The following is a 27,246-nucleotide window of genomic DNA, read 5'->3' as shown; positions in this document are numbered from 1 at the left end:
GGTTACCATTAAGTGTATTATACTGGTTATGTATTATACAGAAGGAGGGTTGACTCAATTTACGTGGGGGGAATTTATTAACTGTGGCACTGCATACATCAAGATTTACATTTTCCTCTGCTAAAGTTTGTCAAAGATCTCTTCAAAGGATTCCCCTTGGCATTAAACATATGAAAAAAAACACAAAAAAACATGTCTTTTTAGTGTATCAACAATATGTTGCCAGTGGATTTCTAGTCCCAAACATCATTCATGAAAATTAACAAAAACAGGCACCACACAAGGATGCCACCTGCAATATTCCTCTAATATGAAAAGATCAGACAACCAAATGAAACAGAGCTTGATTCAACTTTGGCAAAATAAACATGTGTTACATTACCTATCTATAGAACACCATGGATCTTCGTTATGGTAATCAAGATTTTTCTTAAGGATGAATTCTTGCCCTAAATCATTTTGGTCAGCCCAATCCGTAATTAATCATTTTGACCCATGACGTTTTCAAAGCAAGTAACTGCTTACTTATCGTGAGTACTACAAAAAGTACCTGATGTATCATACATACTCGTCAGCATACAGATAATTACAGTAGATGTAGTGTACAGTTGTGCTCCTAAAAGACACCATTCAAAGTATGATAAACCGACAAACAGTTCAGTGGAGACACAGTCAATGATGATAAAACAGAATCTAAAGTATAGATGCATGAAAGCTAGAAGTAACATTCAGAATTTTCCATTCAGTCTATTTCTCCCAATCTGCTGGGGTGTCACAAGCACTCTACAAGTGCAAGAACCGGAGGAGTTTTCAGATAGGGCTTTGTCCATTTACAAGCAAAGACTATGATACAGAACATTTACAACTTATTAGAAATAAAAAATAAACCACCTTTAAAATATAAAAATGACATTTTAAAAGTACAAATAGGATTGTAATTGTGTTGGTTGATTTTCAGATGTTGCAAATAGAACACACTGCATGACAACAGTGACAACATGAGAGAATTGTCAAGAATCAATAAACTTGACTTTATAGATGGTAACAAACAAAATACAGACAAATGGCAGGAAAAATATACTTGTATAAAAGGTCAAGTAAAAAAGCAGCATAGTTGTACTCAATTATCTGAGAGCAAATATATTCAACATGGGACTTTGGTTAAAAAAAGTATTGCTGGGGCATTTGTATGTACAGCATTGCAGCTAAAGATAATTTATGTCTTTGTAGAATGGTTCAGCCACATCAAATTACTTTCAGGCAGCTTGTTGTTAGGATATGAAGAGCCATACATGTATACATTATGCATTGGCCACAGAACCAATATTGGTACTGGCGTGCTGCATATCTAAGCTGCCAGCTGGATACTTCATTTTGCCTCAAAACAATAATATACTAATCAGTATTGCACACAGCTACTATAATCTTCTGTTGTTCAGTGGATCTATGCATATTTGTTTTATTTAAATGGTCTAATATGTTCCAATCACATGGCAGAATTAGATTTTTTGTTGCACAAAAGTTTCAAGTTTGATGATGATCCGTGCTGTACATTCCATCACTCTCATTGCCACCTCAGACGTGAATCTGTCATTGGGGATCTGGGGAAAGGGTAAGAGGTCAGGATAGCGAGTTCTTAGGCTGTCCACACCATATCCCTCCAAGATGTTGACATCCTTGGCAAGTCCTGCTAGCTGTGGGTTGTACTCCTCCACTTTCTGTGCCAGTGAGGTGGGTTTCACATCCTTATCTGATTTCCCTCTGACAGAATAGTCGGCAGCTATCAAGGCTAGTTTCGTAGCTAGGTAGCATTTGAAACACACCCACTCATTGGCATTTTTGTGAAGGTCATTCCGTGCAGCAGAAAAGTTGGCTCTTGCTTGCCTGAGCCACCTGCGGGCTTCCATAGGATTGCCAACAGACTTGAAGGTCGGGGGCACAAAGAAGCGATTAGAATGTGATGAACCTGCATAAGTAGTGAACTGCTCCCGGAACTGCTGTTTCTCAGACTTATGGCTTGTTGCCTCTTGGTTCCACGATGTGTAAAATCTTTGAAATGAAAACTTCTCTGACTGGAAGCGGGTGGAAGAAGTTGAGAAAGTTCTCCTGGATGCTCGGTCAGTGTTCTGCTGATCTGTCAGAGTCTGCTTCTCCATCCTGTTGATTTCATTCTGTAAATGCTTGAAGACCTCTGTAGCTACGTCTAGATTCTCTGCATTCTTGTCCGGATGCCACTTGAGATACAACCGGCGAATGATCTTCTTCCTTTCCGTTTCAGCGAGTTTCCAAGCTTGCTCAATAACTAAAGTCATATCTTTTAGGATTTCTGGCAATGCACTAAGTCTTATCTTTTTGGGAGATTGTTTTGTGGGAGGTACTTTGTGATTTTCCTTTCTAGTAAAAAGGGGAGGCACCAATCGTGGACCAGGACCAGGAGATTGACATTCTTGGGGGGTTGTTGGAGTCGATGGGGCTCTGCTGTCTCGGATATGAGTACTTTCCTCTTGTCTAGAGAATTTGTACAGATCAAGAGAACTGACTATTTTGTACTCACTATATCCAATGTCAATTTGGAAGCATTTCCCAAGGAAGCTTGGGTTGTCCTCCTCATCTTTCTCTACTTCTTGAACAATGATGGCATACGTGTACGTGGGCTGATATCCACCATAGACATCCCCTCCTTCAGAGTCCACAAGGTAACCCACATATTCTCCTGGGTAAAACACATTCATTGGATCCATAAGGAGTATATGGTGTATCTCAGCTGGTATGGGTGTTCCAGGGAGAGGAAGCTCGAGTTTTGAGGCCTCTGTGGAGTCATACTTGACGCCAAGGTTGTCCAGCTTCTCTGTGATTCTGTAGATGTCGTTACAGCCCAGCATAGCAATTAGATAGGAGGTGTCAGATATCAAGTTGTCTGTTGCAGATTTTAGTGTCATCGCCAGTGCTAAGAGAAAATTGATGTCTTTGCTGTCTGAGTGTTGGATGTAGAGATGAATCACAGCTGTCCCGTACCTTTTCAGGAAGGCAAGAGTTTCACTCCGGCTATGTGGGATAGGGCTGCAACCTTTCACTCTTAGTGTCGTCTGGAGTTTCTCAAAACAAGACACCTTCAATCCCTCACAAAGTGCTTTGCACAATCGTATGGCTTTTTCTTCATTCACAAGGAATGCATTGTCATTTTCATGCTTCATTATTCGTATCAGTCCTGTGATGAACTGTTCTGATGACAGTAGAAGTTGAAGGCGACCCTGAAGCGAACAGAGAGCTCCAAACTGGCACATTTTGGGAGACTCCTCATCCAGTTGCTCCTCGAGGATACTACTCAGGAGTCTTGGCCTTAGCTTCTGTGGGAGCAGCATGATCAGCTTTGTGTGGAAGGAATGGTCCTTGCCAAGATAACACTGACTCATGTCCACAAGCATCTGAACACCTACATTACCCTGAATTCTGCTCTTGTAATGTGGGGCATCGTCAAACACTAAACTGTTGGATTTGGTTAATCTACCATCGTGACTTGGCAGGTAAAATATAAAATCTTTGAGGCTCTCAAGGTCTTTGCGTATCTGAACTGGGTCATTCTGTAGGCTTTTGAATAGCCCTGAGACAGCCCTTTTCACAGTTCTCATTTCATTCGGATCGAGCTGCTTACCCTCTGAATTTCTGTGAATGCGGCACAGCACTTCAGCGTATTGTTTTGTTGATACAACATCCTCTGTGCCCAAAAGCTTAAACATCTGATGGAAGATGCCAAGCTCTAGTGGTAGTTTGTATAGGTATGGCTTGAAGTCAGATTCATTGTCCAAGTTGATAACAACCTCCTCTGGCTTTAGAAGTTTCCAGCCCTCCTCAACCATGACAAAACTCACCCCTAGTAGCTGCAAGCGAAAGTCTCTTTTATCTGCATTGAGAAATTCGTAGGTGGATCTCAAGACTTTGTTTCTTGTTTTCACCATGTCATCGTCAGGATTGGATATGTTGCAGATATTTTTGCAGTTGCTTATCACTTTGTCCAAGGGGGGTTCCAAGTTGACACTTAATATCTGCAGCACTAAGTCCAGTTGTTCTTGGCCAGTCAGTGTGCTTCCCTCCTGGTCTTTAATGGCTGCTGGTGTGGCCTTCTCTGGGAGAATGGGACATGATGTCCATAGCAATTGAATGATATCAGTTTGTTTGAATTTTGGATTGACTTGAGACTCACTGAAACGTATCAGAGGGAGAGTGCCATTCATCTCTTGGAATTGAGCATGGAGCCGGATCAGCTCAGTGGGTGCACGCTCAGGACAAAGGAATGCTATCATTGACAGCTCTTTGAGGAAAGCTCCAACAAATAGGTCTGTCCTCTCATTGAATATGTGGTTAAGGAGAACATCAACAATCATTTGGGCTTTTTCTTTGGACCAGTTCTCTGTTTGAGCTTTGATGCTGACTTCTTTTGCATACTGGAGAATTTGCTGTTGAGAGACAATGTGTTTGAGACCTATATTCCTTAGGAATGTGATCCATGAGGTGAGAAATGCTGTTCCATTTTTTGGCTTTGACACTTGCTCAACCTTCTTGAAAAAGTCATTGGGTATGAATGCTTTTGGAGAGAGCATCACTTCGAACACCTTTATAGTTTGATCGTAGAACATTTTGGTAGACCTGAGTCTGTTGGTGTGGTCATAGATTAATGGCAGACCTTCCAGTTTGTCATACAGCTGATCCTTCATCCCACATGACTCCTCCATTGCCAAAAGTCTCTCCTTCAGATATACAAGGTGCTCAATTTTTGCATCGTATGACAGGCTGTCAAACTTTGGAAGGAGATGCCTCAGGTAGACTTCCAGATCATCAATTGGGAAACATCCAAGGAAACTGTACAGTTCCTTCAATTGTGGATTGTCAGCAAGGAAGGCGAAGGATGTTGTATGGGCCCATTTTTCCATATCTGCAGAGGGAATGCTTTTTGCCAGAACATAGCATGACCCAAAGTTTGCAATACTGATGTATCTGCCACTGACTGCTTTGAAGCATGGGAGCAATTTCAGAGTTTGAATGTCCTCTTGGGAGAGGTTGATCAAATTACAGTTGAAGTACAACAGAAGAGCCTCAAAGTCTTTGTCAGTTAAGCTTCCTGTTTTGAAAGCTGCCGTCTGAATCATGTACTCCAGTGCTTTGAGGATGCTGGATGGATTGTCTATGTTTGCTGTATGCTGTGCCAGAAAAGGCAGGACAGGATTCTCTTTGAAGCATATTTTGTTGACAGCAAGCTGAATGCATCCCCCTTTCATTATGATGTGAAAGACTTTGTCATTTTGCCCATTTGGAAAGATAGCTGCGCTTATCAAACTCAAGGGAAGCAACACATCGTGATCAGGGACAACCAGCTTGTTGCTTGAAACCATGAATTTGATTCCTGGCAGCAAAGCCCAGTCTTTCAGTAGCTCAAGTACAGTCTCGAAATTGGGTTTGATGCCTGCCTGCTCTTCCTTGACTGCAATGTTCTCACTGATGAAGTTCCACGCACCTTTCAGCCAAGACTCACTGGCGTAGCTGTCTCTCCACTTCACAGGGATTCTTGTTCTGTATTCACGTGGTAGAACAGAACTCAACAGTTCCCCAAAACTGCTGATGTCGAAGACCTTTGCAACACCTGAATTCATCAGGATGTTGTTGTACTTTATGTACAGTGTATTCATGAACAGCTCTTTCCTTGATGAGATCAGTTCGTGGTGTGTGGACAGAAACTTTGGTTTCTTGGAATCAAACACCTGGAGTATGTTGTCCATTGTCATCAGCAGTGGTAGCCCCTCTATGTTGATTTCATTCTCCTCTACGTCTTTGAAGCAGTAGTCAACCAGAAGCTTCAGGCTGTGGAAGAGCTTGTAATTCGACTGCTGGAGTCGACAGGGAAGTTTCCCAACTTGGCAAGATGTGTCTGGGGACGAGAATGTGAGGAGAAATCTTCGTACATCCTCTGGGGTAACATAGCTCACAGGAATGCCTGCATCATCCAAACAGAAGTAAAGACTTGCTGTTTCATCACAACTGTGGACCAAGTTGAAGCCCACATCCGAAAGCAAGGCCTTGAGTCGGAAGATGTTTTCTGCAACAGACTTGCGTGAGGAGATGTTGTATTCTGTGTTCTTCAGATGTTGAAGTTCATCCTGCAGTAGATTGTCAAAGAATGCACGACCTTTGTTGGCAGAGGATGTGTTCACCCAGGAGATGTATACGGCAGAGTGCATGTCTGTGTTGTCAATGTGGGGAGCCCTAACGACAGGAAGGAGACGTTTCAGGTCAGCATGAATGCAGGTGTAAACTGCTTTGACAAGACAGTACCAATCTGGCTGGATGTCAAGTCTGTTGACTGGGAAGAAGTACAGGAATTTCCTCAAAGTGTCTTTAACGATGTGAATTGGTGTTCCCTGTAACACAGTCATGGTGGGATCGGGTCCCGGGAAGTACTGTCGTTTCAGCTGAATCAACAGCTCCACATAGGCAGGAGCTATCAACGATGTCATCAAGTTGTTGTTCCAGTCACTCCTCACTCCTACTCCATTGTCGTCCCGCCATAGGTTTCTCCTGGCAGAATCTAATGCAAAATGGCCATTAACATGAAAGGGCAAGCCAGTCTCCATTGAAAGGGGCAGAAAGCAGAATGCTCTGTGGGGCTTCTTGTAGTTGTGGCTTACACATGCAGCCACCCCTCCACGTGGAAAGAGAGTAATGTCTTCATTTTTGTGGGCTGAAATCACACTCTTTGAGACTTTCTCGATGCAGGAGAAGCCAGATCGATTGCAGACCATCCAAGTTGTTAGATTGCCATCGGAGTCCTCTATATCCATTGAGTAGGTTATCTGTTGGACTGGAATTTGAGTGAGCTGCTTCCTTTTTGTCACACTATCCACCACTGATGTGTGAAATTGCTTGCGTTTTAGACGGTCACCATCTGTGATTTTAGCAGTCACAGAGTATAGCACCTTCAGGTCTCCTGAGGCTTTCTCTATTTCACAGATGGAAATTTTCTCCATGTGGTTGAGGAACATGAGGAGTTCTGCCCCATCGGTTTTTAGTTTATCCAGAAGGTTTTGCACCATTCTGTCTGATGCAGGAACAGAGCTGATCTCTGATATTTTGGCCATTTCTGTTGAGCGTATGGGGAATCTGAACATTGTGCAATGTTCAAGTTTGAAATGAGATCCCAGGTAAAGATTTAGCACGTCAGAGAATTGAGATCTAAAGTCAGAGTCCAAGTCCCTAAACATTCTTCCCGGACTAACAGATGTCGCCCCGGGTGCATATCGTGCATGTGGATCGAAGATGCAAAGAATGTCATTGTTTGACATGAAAGATGGGCAGTCTGTGATGTGATACACAGAGTTGAATCCTATGCCATATTGTCCAGTTTTGCCAGGGTTTGCTTCTTTTGTTCCTCTTCCTAGGTTCTGGATTCCTCTGACATCATCCTCAGTGAAAGGCTGATTGTTGTAGACACACAATGATGGGCCTTGCATTGGCAACCATTTGTCATCAAATATTCTGTCTGTGGGGTGGGTTCTTGGATCGAACACAAAGTAGATTTCAGTGGCTTTAGCATCATCTGCATTCTGCAGGAGCTCCTTTAGCATTTCCTTTTCTGATGGGTAAGCGTTGAGAATACTTTTAATTCTACTTGTGAGTTTCTCTTTTTGTCCAAACTCACTTCCAAGAGTAGTGAAGCAGATATTTGAGGCATACCTTTCCAGGGCTTTGTGACGTTTGGGAACTGCTCCTAATTTCACAGCAACCTCTCTTGGAATATCTGCATGGCAATATTTCACAGTTGTGTCTCTGACTTTGATCCAAGGACAGTCATTGTAACACAGAGACTTTGATGGCTGCAGTGTAAGATGGATGTCAGGAAGGAGAATTTCCCTGTAGGTGGCTTGGCAGAATTCTTGTTTTTTGTCTCTGATTAAGCCCCATATTCCTTCACTAATGATTCTGCGAGAGAGCTGAAAGCTATCCTCAGAGAGTGCTCTTCTCCCACACTCCTGTTTCACTAATTCAAGGACAGCTGAAAAGTTCTCAACTGTGAAGCTTGACTGAACCCCAACATTCTCAAAGAGCTCACGGCAACTGTTTCTGTACTTGTTGGGAAGCTGGTAGAGATATGGTGCTGCATCAAAGTTCTGGTAGAATGCAACTTTGGAGGGCTCAACGTAAGTGTTCTCCACCAGAATGGAGCAAAAGGTTTTCAGCTCCTCATTGATCTCTGTCTTTGCTTTGGCATCCTGGAGCATTTCTTCATGTAGGTATTTGTAGCAGGCATTGGTAATATTTTCCTGATATAAAGTAACTCCGTCAAATGACTTAGCAAGTTCCTTAAGTTGACTGACAACTAGTCCAACTGTTGGCTTTCTTATCAATCCGAGAGAGTCTTTTACAGCCAATGTGATCGGGCCGCACCCTTTGAAAGATGGAGAGTTCTCATTAAGGATGGGCTTCATCAAGCACACTGTGTCCTGGTGGTCAGTCGTAAAGAGCTCTTTGGCAGAAAACATGGTGGACGGGGGGAATGTATTTCCATGCCATGGTAGTGAAAACCCTGCGGGCTTTGTCAGAAAAGGAAGGAACTTTATGTCCTGTAGCTTCTCCAGTAGTTTACCTGCTCCTGAGTCTGTCATTTTCAGCTTCTCATCAATGAGACTGAGAATAATGCTGCTCCGAAGACATGCAGCAGTGTGATCATTTTCATTTAGATCGAACACAGATTCAGCACGATCAATCAAATCCTCCCAAGAGAGGTCATCTTTGACCATTCCCAGCTGTACTAGCTTGACCAAGCACACTGGATTCATGTAGTCTTTCGAGGTTCCTTCTGGAAATCTTCCATCATCAGCGTTGTACAGTTTTGCAACTCTTCCTTCTGGATGGATTAGTCTGGATGGTAAGACTAATTGTTGATTGGGGCCAGAGCATGGGATGCATGGAGTCTCCCTAAGAATTGATGCAAATTCCTCCAGTTTGTCATTCAAGACATAATGCATTAGGGGATTACGAAGTTCGTTGTCGATGTCTTGGATATGGGGGAAAAAGACATCTAAGAAGAACTGCTTTTCTGTCAGGGTGTTCTCTATCAGCTTCCCTTTGCATCCAGCATCATCAAAACCTTCTTTGACCCATTCAGGCAGCTCAACAGCACAGAGGTCTTGCGAGCTGCTCTTCTTGAGGTATTTTAGGAAAATCTTGAAAGCAGCAGGACCAATGTCTGGTCTACTGAGCAAGGAGTCATCTAGGAATCTGACATACTTGATTGATACCCAGGTTTTGCCATCTGAGAAAACCTTTGCATGGTCACAGTCACCCCCTTTGGCAATCTCTTGGTAGACTCCTTGGCTGATCACTGTAAAGTCATCGTGTACCACACTTGGATCAGGCCATGCTACATAGTAGCTGTAGTCAAGTAGTTCTCCACTTTCTGCCATTGAACGCAGCATATTGAGTGCTGCTATGTATGCCTGGACAATCACATGTCTCATGAACACTGAGTTCCAGTGTCCTTTGGTGTCCGTCTTCCAGATCTCTTTGCGGTTAGATGTCACAGCAAAACAGCCGTTTATATGAACTGGCAAGCCTGTCTTGATTCTGAGAGGTAAATAGCAAAACACCTCTCCTATCGGGTTGGTGTGGTTGGTGTTTGCCTTCACTGTCCATTTTCGATTCTCCTCCTCTGAGAGCAGAACAGCTACACCCCCACAAGGCACTAGTCCAAGTCGTTTTCCACTCTCACCAAGTGAAAATTTTAGCGCTTCGGTCACATCCATACATGAACAAATGAGCCAGTTTGTAAGATCAACTGCCTTTTGGGGCATTTCGTCTGTGAGTCTTCTGTTCTTTCCGTCTTTGGCAGCCATTTCAAAGTATGAGGAAGGATCCTCCTCTGAACCTCTGAAGAGGGGTGACTGGAGATCAACTATGCGCTTGAACACATTGTGAAACTCCTCCACCACAATGCGTATGATACAGCCAGACTTGGGAGTGTCAGCCGGTACCCTGTTGGTGGTTGCAACCTTTTTCATGACTTTTGCTGCAGATTTCAGGATGCTCAGAGGCCCATATGCAGCTTTGGATGACCATACACTTTTATTGATAGTAACAACATCCTGTGCTGCTGCTGGATTGGGCTCTTCATATTTCAGGTACTTCAGTACCATGGAGCCCACATGCTGTGTGAAGAGAATGAGCCGGTGGCCACATATACTGAACTCATCAACAAGGGAGTAGATGTCTGGGGTGTTGTAGTAGACACTGCTGATTTCACTCACTGATGCCTCTTGCTCAGTCCTGAAGGGGAGTCTGAACAGTGTTCCATCGTACTTGTACGGAGACTCTTGTGCAAGAGGAAGTTGGCAATTGAAGACATTGATGAAGGGTTTGAATTGATTGGGGAACTTTCGTAGCCGTTTCTGTTGTTTGCTCCAGTTGATCTTGATTCCTGGGTTTGACCGGTCTCTAATGTGTTTGCTGATGTGGTTGATGTTTGGATCGAACATGATCATGAACTCTCTACTCATTATGATGGGGATGTCAGTGATGTGATAAACTGAGTTGAAACCTAGGCCAAATTTGCCAACTTTGTCTGCCTCACATCTCTTCATTGACCCACCTAACCTTGTTATGTTCAGAAAGTCAGTGTCAGAGAATGTAGAATTGTTGAATGACCACAAGGAGGGGCCATGGCATATAATCATGCCAGGGTCAAGCAGGTTCTCTCGAATGTCAATATTCTTCCGCATGTCTATCAGGAAGCTACACTCTGTAGCACTCGCATCATCTGCATTCTGAAGAAGTTCTTTGAAAATATCTGCGACAGATGGATATTCTTCTAGAATGTTCTTTATTCTCACTGTCAGAGGCTCCCGTTGGCCTGATTGTTCAAAGCCAAGGTTTTCTGGGTTTATCAGTCTTGTACTCAAACATGGTACGTTAAGCCATTCTGCTGTTTTCATGGGGATGTCATCATGGACTAAGATAATGGGTTCTGATGTATCATCAAGCAAGTCATGTAGATCCTCCACTTTAATGTCGCAGTAGGTGCATTCGTGAATGGGTTTCATGGCCAGTTTGCTTGGATCCTTATAGCAAAGGATTGGTACATGCATGTCAATGTCCACAGAAATGTGACTGTTATACAGCCATCTCAGAATATTTATCAGGAGGAGGAGATCATGCTTACTTTCTTCTTGTGTCATTTCTTCCTCACACCTTTGCCTTACTGTTTTGATCACATCGAAGACATGGTTTGGGACAACCTCTTCAACCGAACCACAGAATTTGAAAAGTGTGTGAAACTTTGCTATGGTCTTTGGCAAAGAGTACAGGTAGGGTTGCAAATCTAGGTCAGCAATGGGTTTTAGAACTGTGTGGCTTGGTGATGAGAAGGTCTTGCCAGTCCACACCCAATCAAATGGCAGTGACTTCATTGCCTCTCTTGCATCTTCAAGGTGTGCTTGCATGAAATCATAAATCTCAATAAGGATCTGTTGGAATTGATACCAGTCTTCTGTGGTAAATGCTTGAGATCTGTGCCAGTCATTCACTGCCTTTAAATGCTGTAACACTTGATCAATCTGTGGCTCTATAGATAACTTCAGGGCCTTCTTCATGCCGGAAGAAGTGCGCTCCACAAGTGCAACTGAAGAGCCTACCAGCACTGCATGGGATATATCGCACATTTCTGAGAATGAGCAGATGTTATGGGTGTCTCCCATCCAGGCAAGCGACTTTGGGTAATTTACAGGTCTGTCCTTGCAGACTGGCACCCATTTCAGTTTTTGCAAGGATGTCTGAGCTTCTGAAGACTTGACCAGCTTGGTTTGTCTATTCAGAATTTGCAGCAGTGTTTTCGCTTTCTGTATAACTGGTTCCCATTCTGGCTCGTTGCCACCCTGTAATTCCTCGATCTTCTGTGCCACATGAAGTACATCTTTTTCGCTGAGTTGCACTTCACTTTTAAGTCCAAGTTGTCTCAGTGAATGTAGCATATCAGGAGAGGATGCATATGTATTTGTGGGAAACCTATTCTTCTCCTCCATGTAGAACAGATTCTGTAAAATCTCCAGCTCAGGGTCAAAAAGGTCTGTAGCAGCAACAGATTTCCCTGCAAATGTATGAATGAACTTTAGAGCCGAAAGCCATCCAATCACAGCTTTGTTTTCATTCTTTAGGAATGACAGATGCTTAAGGGCCCAGAGCATGATTTTACTGATATCCTCTTTTGAGTAAAACCCTTTCTCCATGTCTTGAACAACCAACTTCAAGCATTCAGTGGTTTTCACCTGTTCCACGGTCAGCATCTTAATGAGACGAATCGATGCCTCATCACTGCAGCCCACAACATTGATGGATAGTTTGACATCTGGTGGATACTTGGCAGTATGGTGTAAAGCCCTGGCTCCTCTCAGTGAGGTATATGTTGGGATGCCTTTCTCTGAACAAGGCCCTACTTTCTCAAAGATGGTCAGCTCCAGGAGGATACGCTTCTCTTTCTCTGTAATGTCAGACAGTCCTGCCAGGAAGTCCCTCAGTGCCACTTTCTGTTTGCTAGAGAAAGATGAGACCAGGCTGGCGACTCTCTGGGTTGATGACCTGTCCATGATTTGCAGTAGCATACTGGGAGATGAAGGATGGATGTAGTTCTTCAGTAGAGGATGCTGCAAACACAGGTCCAACCTTTTCATTACTACTACTCCAAGTTTTTTCATGATTTCAAGAAGGCTTTCAGAGAGTGGGGCCTCCTCCTCATCCACAATGATAATAGGGGATGGAGTTTTGAGACGATGGAGCTCGATTGAGTTCACATTTTCCACCAGGGGCACATTTGGGATCAAAGGCATGTCTTCAAAGGTACTAAGGTCATCAGCAAAGTTAATATACAGATGCTTCCAAACCATCTTTAGCCAAGCATGTGTAGGATGCTTCTTCTCTCGGTTCCCAGGTTCCCACTGGACTGTGAAGTCTCTGGTAGGCCAGACTGTTGAGAGGATCTCTTTTATGAGTCGAGCTGACCGTTCAGGTGTTAGCAATTGTACCTGAGTGCAGGGTCTTCCTGTAGAAGATAAACATACAAGTTAATATAAATCTTAATAACTTTCTCAATGATCATTTACAGGAACTACATACAGTGCATTCAGAAAGCACTCAGATCTTTGACTTTTCCCACATTTTGTTACGTTACAGCCTTAATCTAACATTGATTCAATTACATTCCTATTTACAATTACATTCCAATTTACATTACATTCCAATTACATTACATTTCCTCATCAATCTACACACAATACCCCATAATAACAAAGCGAATACAGTTTTTTCAAAAAATGTGGCAAATTTATTACAAATTAAAAACAGAAATACCTTATTTACATAAGTATTCAGACCCTTTGCTATGAGACTTGAAATTGAGTTCAGGTGCATCCTGTTTCCATCAATCATCATTGAGATGTTTACCATTTGATAAAGGTTAAATAAAAAAAACTGTGGTTCACCTGTGGCAAATTCAATTGATTGGTCATGATTTGGAAATGCACACAACTGTCTATATAATATCCCACAGTTGACAGTGCATGTCAGAGCAAAATCCAAGCCATGAGGTTGAAGGAATTGTCCGTAGAGCTCAGAGACAGGATTGTGTCCAGGCACAGATCTGGGGAAGAGTACCAAAACATTTCTGCAGCATTGAAGGTCCCCAAGAACACAACACAGTGGCCTCCATCATTCTTAAATGGAAGAAGTTTGGAACCACCAAGACTCTCCCTAGAGCTGACCGCCCGGCCAAACTGAGCAATCGGGGAAGAAGGGCCTTGGTCCGGGAGGTGACCAAAAACCTGATGGTCACTCTGAAAGAGCTCCAGAGTACCTCTGTGGAGATAGGAGAACCTTCCAGAAGGACAACCATCTCTGCACCACTCTACCAATCAGGCCTTTATGGTAGAATGGCCAGATGGAAGCCACTCCTCAGTAAAAGGCACATGATGGCCCGCTTGGAGTTTGCCAAAAGGCACCTAAAAAGACTCTCAGACTATGAGAAACAAGATTTTCTGTTCTGATGAAACCAAGATTGAACTCTTTGGCCTGGATGCCAAGCTCCAAGTCTGGAGGAAACCTGGCACCATTCCTACAGTGAAGCATGGTGGTGGCAGCATCATGCTGTGGGGATGTTTTTCAGCAGCAGGGACTGAGAGAATAGTCAGGATCGAGGGAAAGATGAACAGAGCAAAGTTCAGAGAGATCCTTGATGAAAACCTGCTCCAGAGCGCTCAGGACCTCAGACTGGGGCGAACGTTCACCTTCCAACAGGACAACGACCCTAAGCACACAGCCAAGACAACGCAGGAGTGGCTTCGGGACATGTCTCTGAATGTCCTTGAGTGGCCCAGACAGAGCCCAGACTTTATCCCAATTGAACATCTCTGGAAAGACCTGAAAATAGCTGCAGCGACGCTCCCCATCCAACCTGACAGAGCTTGAGAGGATCTGCAGAGAAGAATGGTATAAACTCCCCAAATACAGGTGTGCTGAGCTTGTAGCGTCATTCCCAATAAGACTCAAGGCTTTAATCTTACCTTACTCAAGGTACTTCTTACTCAAGTACTGAGTAAAAGGTCTGAATACATATGTAAATGTTATATTTGCACTTTTTTGCAAACCTGTTTTTGCTTTGTCATTGTATTGTGTGTAGATTGATGAGGAAACAACACAATTGTATCAATTTTAGAACAAGGCTGTAAATGTTCATAAAATGTGGAAAAGGTCTGAATTTTCCGAATGCACAGTATATAGAAGCCCAAAGTTGAATCTAACAATGTTTGTCCTGCAGGCATGGTAGGTGATTTATTAGCTTTACTGCACAGCCCCAGGTTCATTCCCATCAACACCACCTGTATCAACAAGATATATTTGCATTTTGGCTCTGCAATGTAGTAGGGATCGACAGAACATTAGAAAATCAAGTTAAATAAAATATGATAATTTCTATCAAGACCATATGGGCTCAATTAGGCAAACTACAACCCTTTCATTACAAATATTTCTAGTAAATAGATTTTGATTAACTACAACACTCAAAAAATTCACAGCACAGCAAAACATGACAACTACATTAAGTTACCATGCACAGCATGGCAAGCATAACACACACTTAATATGCTTTATATTTATTTATGCGTTATTTTACCAGGTAAGTTGACTGAGAACACGTTCTCATTTACAGCAACGACCTAGGGAATCGTTATAGGGGAGCGGAGGGGGATGAAAGAGCCAATTGTAAACTAATATTTAGTAGACTCACAGTGTCACATCACAATTCTATAATGAGTTCTAACTAAATTACTGATACACAAAGATTCCTGCAATGAGCAAAGACAAAATGCGTTCCAGTGAGAATTCACACTGCCAGAGACACTTTTCTGGGAACTCACACAGCTAAACCAATACAAACACAATATGGGCACTATGAAATGGGACATTTTTCCAATTAGATGGAAGGGAACATCATTTTTCAAATGCTCTCACTTCCACAAAGGTATTCTATTGTCTTTATCAATGTTGAGGCAATGTTAGCTACTGTTCACATTAAATGTATGATATAGATTGGATTAGAGTTTGCATAGTGTCCATTAAAAGCAGTGTATTGGTTTGGGTTAATGTCAAAAATGATTCCGGGACACAACACAACACGTCGAAGTACCTACCTGAACACCCCCAAAGAAATTGTTGCACTGCAATTACATTTAAAGTACATGTTTTAAACATGTAGGTTATCACGTTGATAACCATTTAAATTTAAATGTAACTACATCCCCTGATTCCCACAAATCAAATTGTCATTTTAGTTGTATACATTTTATTTTAAAATGTAACTGTACTGGATTTTACTTTGAAGTACTAGTTTGCATTGATAGCAGAGGATACAATCAATCTACCAAGAGACTCTGATGATGAGTTGGCAATTCTGAGGATGAGCCCATAGAGCCCTATTGGGTGGGGTAGGCCTTCAGGCTGCAGCAGCAGGTTACAGAGCTGCAGTAGCAGACAGTCAATGCCTGTAACAGCTATTGTAGGGCAGCGATCATACAACACAGCTGAGGTAGGGGAATTCTAGTGTCTCTGGCTGAGGTTCATACAAATGCCGGTCTGCATGGCTATGTGTGAAGGGTCTATTGTGTGAGACAACCTTCTATGTGACCCACTTAATGAAGTGTAATGGGGATAGTACAATCCCTGATACATGCAGTAGCTCCCAAAGTGATGTCCTAGCTATGAGGTGGCATTGACAGACCAGCAGAGAGCCAGAGAGGCATCAGGAAAATGACTGAGTAGAAAGTTAGAACCGTGTCAACTCGTAAACCTAAAAGGATAAATCTGATAATGGATCAATATTATTCAGGTTTCCAGTCTTGTTCTGAAAGGCAATATTCCAAATTAATCCACAATGCTTATTTACAAAAATGCAATGGCTACAGTTAGAGCAGCCTATTATTGCCTTACCCCTTCATATTACCTACCACTGGCAGTCAGAATGACGTGTACCTCTCTGCCCAGGCTAGACCTTTCAACAGTTTCACAGACAACTAGCTCAATACAAAGAATCCTTCAATGCCATATTATGTCCAGATTATACACACTGTGAAAATGGTTTTACTCACACATAGCGGTCAGGATGTGGACACATTGTTTTATCTGGACCGTGCAGCATAGGGCTTTAATGGACAAATAAAAAAATTCAGCATATTCCCCGACTGGCTCCTGGCCCTTTTGGCAAACTCCAGGTTGGGTATGGGAGCGAGCATGTCCAGGATCTGATAGCAGTGAGTGGAATGTGAGGCACAAAACCAACTCCCCCATCTGCCAGCTCACACACGCACTCAGCAGTTATGTATGATCTATCAGCAGTGCACCAGGTTTAATGTCCCACAGGGGGCAGCAGGGCAATGGGATGACCAGGCGTTACTACTACCTGGCTACAAACCTTACTACACATCCCTCACAGACCACAGCCATTGAGTTTATGAACTAGGCAGTGAAGTCAATGAAGCTGCCGTGTAACCCTTCTACTGTAAGTTGAGCTACAGTTTAGAGTGCATGTCTTCAAGATTCATCGATCTTATTTCCTAGAAATAATGTTGGTATCCAAATGTAATAATAGGACTAAGGTGGCTCCTCCGATGACACACATACCAAATATAAAAATAAAAGGATATTCATTTAACATCTGAGTGGGGGTTTACCTCTGCTTTTGGCTGCATCCTTCAGGCTGCTCATAACTGATGGTTTAATGCCCTCCAGTATGAATCGTCCCTCCAGTCCAGGGTAAAGAGACCTTAACACAAAACAGAGAGTACACACTCAGGCTGCAATCTAGCATATTGCTGACAGTCAACAATAGTTGCATTCAAATTTGAGGCTTTATGTGGTTTTGAAAAGGCATAGAGAAAGTCTCAGAACTTTAATTCTGTACCTGGGGTACTCTTCTGAAGCAATGTAAACTGCATCCTTATCACTGACAGAGGAGGAGAACGCTGCAAATGTCTCATCTTGCAACGGCAGCAGCTCTAGACCAATTAGGTCGCTGTAACTATTGTCGCTGAGGACAAACTCCAGCAGAAGCAGTTTCTCCTGAGAGGACCCTTTGTGTTTGGCCTTCCTGATCACCTGCCGCACCAGGGGAGGGGTCACCTTCTTCACAGAGGCAGGACCAGTCACGTACGTGTTCACAACCGTATCCACAGCAGCAGGCACCCTGGCCACCTGCATCCCTGAGCTTTGGAGGTAGCTGATAACCATCTCTGTGGTGTGCACATCAGTGTCCAGCTCCGAAAACACAGCCTCATCCACCTGGATCCAGCTGTTAGTGAGAGAGTAGATGACCTGCTGCTGTAGCAAGTCATGAAACAGAGGCTCCAGTATGGGCTTCCAGCGAGGCTTGATCTGGTTGGGGTCTGGCCAGGCCCCATATGCACCTCTGGGGGAGAGGGGGAAGTCTTGGTCCGTCTTGGTCTGGATCCTCTTGATGGCCTCCATGATGAGGGTGAAATAGGCCCTGGGGATGACGGTGACGATGAGTAGCTCATTCCAGAGCGCTGCAGGGTCCCTCCACTGGTCCACCTCCCGCCATTTGATGCTCCTGCGATTGTCTGTGAGGCCGAAGAAGCCGCTGACGTGGACTGGCAGCCCCGTCAGGCTCTCCTCTCCAGGGGGGAGAGGCAGGAAGCAGAACGCTCGCCCTGAGAAACCAGACGTGGCGCCCTTGTCCTCATCAATGCGGGTGAGAGGAAGGGCGATGCCGATGGTGGGGATGAACTTCAGGTCATCTGCCAGGGAGTCCAAGTCACTGCACAAGCCCCGACCCCCCACTCCATTACACACCAGCCAGGTGGTCCTCTGGGTCTCCTTGGCTGTCTCGTCCTGGGTCTCGATGTTGACCTGGTAGGTGGCGCACGTGACAGTACCGCTGGGCACTCCGTTGCTGTAGCTGTCTGTGGCCAGGCCCAGGGTCTTTAGAGAGTTAGGACGCTCTAGCTTGTCTTCTGGGTTTTCTCCTGCGGTCACCTGGAAAAGCATGCGTTCTGTACCGTCTGACTCACGCACATGCAGGGAGACCTTCTGAACACTCTTGAGGAAGAGAAGAACTGTGTCAGCGTCGGCTTTGAAAGACTCGAAGAGCTCCAGCACCTTCTCTTTGTTGTAGATGTTGGCGCTCAGCTGGGAGGGTTTAATGCGGAGGGGGAAGCGGAACAGAGTTCCAGAGAAGCTGCCGTCCTTGATAGTTTTACCGGAGTTTCCAAATAAGCCAACATAGGGTGCAAACTGGTCAGTGAGCTCTGTGATCTCCTTCATGTCTGTCTTCAGATTCCAACACTGCCCAGACTCATGGGCACCAAACAGCGTCTGGTGAGGGTCCAGCATGCCGATCTGTTCTCCACTGAATATACTGGGGACATCTGAAACATTCAAACAATATTTTTTTAATTTACTGATTAAATGTAACTTTTAAAAAAAGTACAGATTGAAAGATATTTGAAACATAATACTGATTAATCACCTTACTCATATGCAGGTAAAATAATATTTAAATAAATGCCTCACCTGTTATGTGGTATACAGAGTTGAACCCAATACCAAATCGTCCAACTTTCAAAGGATCATCTCTCTTTCTGCTCCTTGCTATCTCCTGAATTCCATTCCAATCCTCAGTCGTGAACACTGCATCATTATACACATACAAGGCCGTTCCTAGAACCAAAACATGAAATAAAATCATCCAAATAAGATAAATCTTGATGACAGTTTTCAGATATTTTGTAAACCAACGAAACAGCACAATATCTCACGACACTGAAACTTTAATTACTGAAAACAAAAATGGCCCTATATCTGGTAAACTGAATAATCTGTGAGAATGACTAAAACCTACCTTGATACTGAGCCATGTCATGTGACCAAAGTGACTCCACTCCATACTCTTTCTCATCGTACATAAACTTAACCTCTGTGGCTCCAGCATCCTCAGCATTCTGTATCAGCTCCTGCAGAGAAAAACAGTGAGCTAATTTAAAACGACTTAAAGGTTCAGGGCCTTGTTTTATAACATTAAGATGCATACATAAATACAGTACCAGTCAAATGTTTGGACACCTACTCATTCAAGGGTTTTTATTTTCTACATTGTAAAATAATAGTGAAGACATCAAAACTATGAAATAACACATATGGAATAATGTAGTAACCCCCCAAAAAGTGTTAAACAAAGCAAAATATATTTTATATTTTGGATTCTTCAAAGTAGCCACGCTTTGCCTTGACAGCTTTGCACACTCTTGGCATTTACTCAACCAGCTTCACCTGGAATGATTTTCAAACAGTCTTGAAGGAGTTCTCACATATGCTGAGCACTTGTTGGCTGCTTTTCCTTCACTCTGGGTTGAGGTCGGGTGATATTTTATTTATTTTCACCTTTAATTAACCAGGTAGGCTAGTTGAGAACAAGTTCTCATTTACAACTGCGACCTGGCCAAGATAAAACAAAGCAGTGCAACACAAACAACAACAGTGTAACACATGGAATAAACAAACATACAGCCAATAATAAAATAGAAAAAGTATATATACAGTGTGTGCAAATGAGGTAGGATAAGGGAGGTAAGGCAATAAATAGGCCATAGTGGCAAAATAATTACAATATAGCAATTTAACACTGGAGTGATAGATGTGCAGAAGATGAGTGTGCAAGTAGAGATACTGGTGTGCAAAGGAGCAAAATAAATAAAATAAATAACACTATGGGGATGCGGTAATTGGATGGGCTATTTACAGATGGGCTATGTACAGGTGCAGTGATCTGTGAGCGGCTCTGACAGCTGGTGCTTAAAGTTAGTGGAGGGCCAGGTCATCTGATGCAGCACGCCATCACTCTCCTTCTTGGTCAAATAACCCTTAAAAAGCCTGGAGGTGTGTTGGGTCATTGTCCTGTTGAAAAACAAATAATACTCCCACTAAGCGCAAACCAGATGTGATGGCGTATTGCTGCAGAATCCTTTGGTAGCTATGCTGGTTAAGTGTGCCTAGAATTCTGAATAATCACTGACAGTGTCACCAGCAAAGCATCCCCACACCATCACAATTCCTCCGTTATGAGACCAAATGACAGATTTCCACCAGTCTAATGCCATTTGCTCGTTTTGCTTGGCCCAAGCAAGTCTCTTCTTCTTATTGGTGTCCTTTAGTGGTGTTTTCTTTGCAATAATTTGAAAATGAAGGCCTGATTCACGCAGTCTTCTCTGAACAGTTGATGTTGAGATGAGTCTGTTACTTGAACTCTGAAGCATTTATTTTGGCTGCAATTTCTGAGGCTGGTAACTTATCCTCTGCAGCAGAGGTAACTCTGGGTCTTCCTTTCCCGTGGCGGTCCTCATGAGAGCCAGTTTCATCATAGTGCTTGATAGTTTCTGCGACTGCACTTGAAGAAACTTTTAAAGTTTTAGAAATTTTCCAGATTGACTGACATACATGTCTTAAAGTACTGATGGACTGTTGTTTCTCTTTGCTTATTTGAGCTGTTCTTGCCATAACATGGACTTAGTCTTTTACCAAATCTTCTGCATATCAACCCTATCTTGTCACAACACAACCGATTGGCTCAAACGCATTAAGAAGGAAAGAAATTCCACAAATTAACTTTTAACAAAGTACAACTGTTAATTGAAATGCATTCCTGGTGTTCGAGAATGCCAAGAGGGTGCAAAGCTGTCATCAACGCAAAGGGTGGCTACTTTGAAGAACCTCAAATATAAATTGTTTAACACTTTTTTGGTTACTACATGATTCCATATGTGTTATTTCAGTCTTGTGTTATGTGTTATTTCATGTCTTAACAATTATTCTACAATGTAGAAAATAGTAAAAATAAAGAAAAACCCTTGAATGCCTAGGTGTGTCCAAACGTTTGACTGGTACTGTAAACACAAACATGCATACAGAAATATGTTATTGCATACAGTGTATTGTGGTTGTTGATATTTTTTCTCTATCACACTATTACATAGTTAGAGAGCCTCTGAACCATCAACTTCACGGCAAGGTTCAACCTTAAGGAGCCTTTTCGTCCCCCAGAGGTATTGCATCTTCCATGGCAGTGTGAAATGAGTGGAAGGTTGCTAGGTAATGAGCTTCAATTGTCTAACAGTGAGAGAGAGTGTCAGGCATATTTTCGGATCCAAACCTAGGACTGTTGCAGTGACCATATTAACGCCACACTGACGGTCATGAGTCATGAACTCAGTAAAATTCCACGTGACCATTGAGTCATGGTAATCTCCTTTTATGCACCCTGGACATGCTTTCGGTAGTACCCAACGTGCTAACTACCATCAGCTCCTAATGGCCTGCTACTCAGTTCTCTATTGTCCCTCTAACCACTCTGACATCAATGCAAATTAAATGGAAAATCACATCAAACACTTATCATCAAAACAGCAGGCCTATCAAACTCACCTCACTGTGATGATCAATTTGAAGAAAGCAGTTCAACAGCAGGTTTAAACAGTATAAAACATGGTTGTTGTGGATGTTGTTTCAAAGCCTAACAAATTAAATGGACAGGACTTTCTAAGGTGATGATTAATTCAAAAACATCCATACGCATATTACAGCATATGCATAGGTTTTTTAACCGAATCCCCACAAAAAAACGTAATAAAAATTATGATTGTGCCCTTATATGTACAATATATAGCCTACCTCATATTACACATGGCAGAAAAACCTAAAACAAAACTGATTTAATAACCTCTTAAGGATCCTGCCCTTTTTTCAATTTTCCCCTAAAAGGACATACCCAAATCTAACTGCCTGTAACTCAGACCCTGAAGTAAGGATATGCATATTCTTGGTACCATTTGAAAGAAAAACACTTTGAAGTTTGTGGAAATGTCAAAGGAATGTTGGAGAATATAACAATCGATCTGTTAAAAGATAATTCAAAGAAAAAAAACGTTATTTTGTATTTTCTTTATACCATCATCTTTGAAATAAAAGAGAAAGAACATAATGTATTATTCTAGCCCAGCTGCAATTTAGATTTTAACCACAAGATGGCAGCAGTGTATGTGCAAAGCTTTAGACTGATCCAATGAACAATTGTATTTCTGTTCAAAATGTTGTATCAAGACTGCCCAAATGTGCCTAATTTGTTCATTAATAACTTTACCTGATCAAAACTGTACACTCTCCTCAAACAATAGCATGGTATTATTTCACTGTAATAGCTACTGTAAGTTGGACAGTGCAGTTAGATTAAGATGTCTTTGGTACGTACAGGTTATTCGGAAAGTATTCAGGCCCCTTCCCATTTTCCACATTTTGTTACATTAAAGCCTTACTCTAAAATGTATTAAATTCTGTATTTTTTTCATCAATCTACACACAATAACCCATAATGACAAAATAAAAACTAGTTTAGAAATTTTAGCAAATGTATTAAAAATACAAAACAGAAATACCTTATTTACATATGTATTCAGACCCTTTTCTATGAGAAAATTGAGCTTAGGTGCATCCTGTTTTGATCATCCTTGAGATGTTTCTACAACAAGTAAATTAAATTTATTGGACATGATTTGGAAAGGCACACACCTGTCTATATAAGGTCCCACATTGCATGTCAGGGCGAAAACCAAGCCATGAGGTCGAAGGAATTGCCCACCATTCTTAACTGTAAGAAGTTTGGGACCACCAAGACTCTTCCCAGAGCTGGCCACACCGCCAAACTGAGCAATCAGGGGAGAAGGGCCTTGGTCAGGGAGGTGAGCAAGAACCCAATGGTCACTCTGAAAGAGCTCCAGAGTTCCTCTGTGGAGGTGGGAGAACCTTCCAGAAGGACAACCATCTCTGCAGCACTCTACAAATCAGGCCTTTATGGTAGAGTGGCCAGACGGAACCATTCCTCAGTAAAAGGCACATGACAGCCCGCTTAGGACTCTCACGACCATGAGAAACAAAATTCTCTGGTCTGATGAAACCAAGATTGAACTCTTTGGTCTGAATGCCAAGCGTCACGTCTGGAGGAAACCTGGCACCATCGCTACGGTAAAGTATGGTGGTGGCAGCATCATGCTGTGGTGATGTTTTTCAGTGGCAGGGACTGGGAGACTAGTCAGGATCGAGGGACAGATGAACGGAGCAAAGTACAGAAAGATCCTTGATGAAAACCCGATCGAACATCTCTGGAGACCTGACAGAGCTTGAAAGGATCTGTAGAGAAGTATGTGAGAAACTCCCCAAATACAGGTGTGCCAAGCTTGTAGCGTCATACCCAAGAACACTCAGGCTGTAATCACTGCCAAAGGTGCTTCAACAAAGTACTGAGTAAAGGGTCTGAAACCTATGCATATGTGATATTTCAGTTGTTTTATTTTAATAAACTTGCAACAATTTTGAAAAACCTGTTTTTGCTTTGTCATTATGCAGTATTGTGTGTAGATTGATGAGGGGGAAAACAATTATATAAATTTAGAACAAGGCTATAACATAACAAAATGTGTAAAAAGTGAAGGGGTCTGAATAATTTCCCGAATGCACTGTCACTGGTCTAGCCCAATACTCCGAAGTTAAACAAATTAGAGTAATTGGCTTTGAGTGTGGACTGTATCATTATGTACACTGGATGGACTGGTTACCTTATGCTACACTCCAACATTTCTATCTGTGAGTCTGGGAGAGAACGTATAGGCGATGCTGGGCGATGCTGGGCGATGCTGTTGGTTCATTGATTGTGCAGGGCGGCTTACAGTTAGTCTACAATTAGTGCATTTGTATTTAATTTTGAATAGCCTAGTAATAGGGAATTTTATATTTGAATAATTAATTGGGTGGCACATTATCTTTAGCTATACAGAATATCACGCCATCATGCGCTTCCTTTTCCCCCTCTTCTTTTTTAAACATTTCTTGAGCATGCAGACCGGTTGTCAACAGTTTAGTGAAATATGTTTCCTTGCGAAAACATGTTACTATCGATGTTCCCGAATAGATTTCACTTTGTTTCCGAAATTAAGCACTGGGTAGCTTCAGGAACAAGGTTGGAGAGCCCATGGCATACAGAGTTTGGTCGGAATATCACCTTTCAGGCAGAGAGAGCATGCTCCTCAAACAGTGGCTGATGCTTGGAGTGAAATAAGTGTACTTATATTTATTTTTCAGCTGCTCATATTAAGTACAAATCCGCTATAAAAACCGAAGTAGACTACAAAACGGACAGGGGGGAAAACGCTTGGCCTCCATTCACGATTCGAGTGCACACAGATGACATGTATTTTTTCCCCTGCCCATTTTACAATGGGCCATTCTAAATTGAAAGTAATTTGACATATTAGTAAAGACAAGATTAAATTGAAGGAACTTAGAAGCATATCTTGTCAGCTAATGAACAAGCCTACAGCCAATGCCATGGAGCATAGACAGATAACGTAGGCCCACAGTGTAGGCCAACTCATATTCTGTTCTTCTGAAATACATTTTCTTCATATCATAATGTTTATTTAGACCTGACTAAAATAAATAATGGATTTTTTGTGATTGTGTATATTCAATTGTTTTATTAGACTTTTTTAAACGTAGATGTTCCACAGGCGCACATAAGCGGCTTGTATGAATGGAGGCATAGATATTCTAAATTGGTTATGTTAATTAACGGTCAATTTCCATGAGACAAGCAGTCTTTTGCATGACAATAACCGGTGGAAAAAATGCCATGACCCCCACAGCCAATGTGTGTTCCTCTCAAGAGTATAATCACCTTTACCTGGATGTAATAATATTAGACATGGTTGTTCATCATCACCATCAATGAATCCACGTGTTGGACTACTAAGGACTCGTATGTTAGACACCATTAATACATTGAACTTACTTTCAAAATTTGTCCACCTTCAGGATACCTCCTTAGGATATCTTTCAAAAACTCGACCAATGGTGGTGTCGTCTGTCCAAACCGCCCTGTAAAAATAGCACGGCAATAGAACGGCATGTAAAACATATACTACACATGTAGAACTAAACTAAAGGATTATGAACACCTATGTGAGAAGTAAGAATGAATTAATCCCAGAACTATTTCCAGTTATCTATTATTTTACCTCCCCCTTTCAGGCCCCTTCCCTCCAGTGTCACGGATACTTCAGGGCTTCCCCTGGGTACCAGGGTCCCAATCTGCACTTTGTCATCCAGCTGAAGTAGGGGGAGACAGAACACACCATGAGTACTATACAATATGCTTGTCCTTAAGCTTTAGTAACTGCACTGGAACTATAATGTACATCTTGTATACAAAACCCTAAATATTAATGCTTCAAATGATGAAACAACCTGATAAATATCGTGAATTGCACATCAGATCGCATTTGTTTATTTGTTCGCTGCCATAGTAGCAGCCTATGATCATAATGCATGACCATTAAATTGAACAGCCTTCACAGCATCATAAAGAACATTCGACTGTCAACCAGGCTAAATCTTGGGGTGGTGTTATTGCATAGGTGTCAATGTGATACACAATCCCACTCTGCATCTAACAGGATCGATACTGAGCAGAGCAGGCTGGATGTGCACCAGCAGCAGGCAGGCTTACAGGAAGTATGTTATCTCTCGATCTCCAAGGTGAAACCCCTCATCTGCAGCGTCACTCATTTCGCTCAGCACTTCTGGCACACGAACAAGCAGTCCTACACGACTGTAACTGACTGACTAATGATGATTGTCACTTTTCTTGCTGGCCATGGTTTGTACAATATTGTGTTTCTGATATGTAAAAATCAACAACTAAATTCAACACAGGTCAGGTACTAGGCCAGGACTGAAATGAACTTTTCATTTAACCTTGTGAATGAATGAATGTCCTTTTGTTGCACCAATGAGATGTGTATAATAATAGCACAAAATAAAAGATGTAAAAGGTTGACAGAGAGGGCAGGGCTTTCAATCTGATTAAAACAGGCATGAATTGTAGTATATGCTGACTGACCATAATAGGCCTGGTAATACGGTACTGGTAGTGGTGCAATGTCCTACTTCTGAGCTTGGAAAGCGTCAATGGCCATAATTCTCCAAATAACTGGAATCATTCATTGCCAATTGTCCAGGTAAGCATTTCAGCTGTAACAAATCTGGCTCTCTACTCCATTCCCTGAGGAAGATGTTTTCAGTTTACATTCAAAGTTTTTTTCCCTTCAGATGGTTAGCTAACCTTCTTAGTTAATTTGTTTTCGGAGAATCAGCTGACCCTCAAAGGCACACTGAAGAATATGTTTGGGGAGTATGGAGACCAAGACTAAACTTGTTACTGCCTTTAAGTGTCCCCCAAAGCAAGACATTCCCAAGCTAAGTATGGACGCTGGGACAGAGCCAACCCTTCAGATGAATAGCTGTGTTCATAATCAAATAAACTAGATCTCAACTTGCATGAAAGTCAGTCAGACACCCTTCTCAACTCTGTTGAACTGGACAGAGGGAGGGCTCCCTGTGGGTATAGAGTACCACAGTACGAGTCATAATACCCATAAAACCTAGCGGCCAAACAAGGAAATGGTTCTAATCGTTTTTCCCATAGGGGATTTTAGAAACATTTAAAATAAGGGCTGTGTTTCGTGTAGGCTTACCCTGGAGTGACATTTTGATAACTGTGTAAATCTTTCTAGGACAAGGTGACTTTCATCACAATATATTTGC

General features: G+C 42.4%; 1 protein-coding gene across 1 annotated transcript; it reads right to left on the bottom strand.

The window, feature by feature from the left end:
• Window positions 1–58: 58 nt before the first annotated feature.
• On the bottom strand, window positions 59–25,518 carry LOC112265595 (sacsin). Its single transcript, XM_024443072.2, has 6 exons — window positions 25,433–25,518; window positions 19,442–19,553; window positions 19,114–19,260; window positions 17,486–18,968; window positions 17,256–17,347; window positions 59–13,075 (listed from the first exon to the last, which is right to left on the bottom strand). Exons 2-6 carry the CDS (start codon window positions 19,503–19,505, stop codon window positions 1,500–1,502), a joined length of 13,362 nt encoding a protein of 4,453 aa, XP_024298840.2. The 5' UTR covers window positions 19,506–19,553; window positions 25,433–25,518; the 3' UTR covers window positions 59–1,499.
• Between the last annotated feature and the right edge of the window lie 1,728 nt (window positions 25,519–27,246).

The sequence above is a fragment of the Oncorhynchus tshawytscha genome, linkage group LG13, assembly GCF_018296145.1.
Source record: "Oncorhynchus tshawytscha isolate Ot180627B linkage group LG13, Otsh_v2.0, whole genome shotgun sequence".
In the NCBI taxonomy this organism is placed as follows: Eukaryota; Metazoa; Chordata; class Actinopteri; order Salmoniformes; family Salmonidae; genus Oncorhynchus; species Oncorhynchus tshawytscha.
This window is presented reverse-complemented; position numbering and strand designations above follow the sequence as displayed.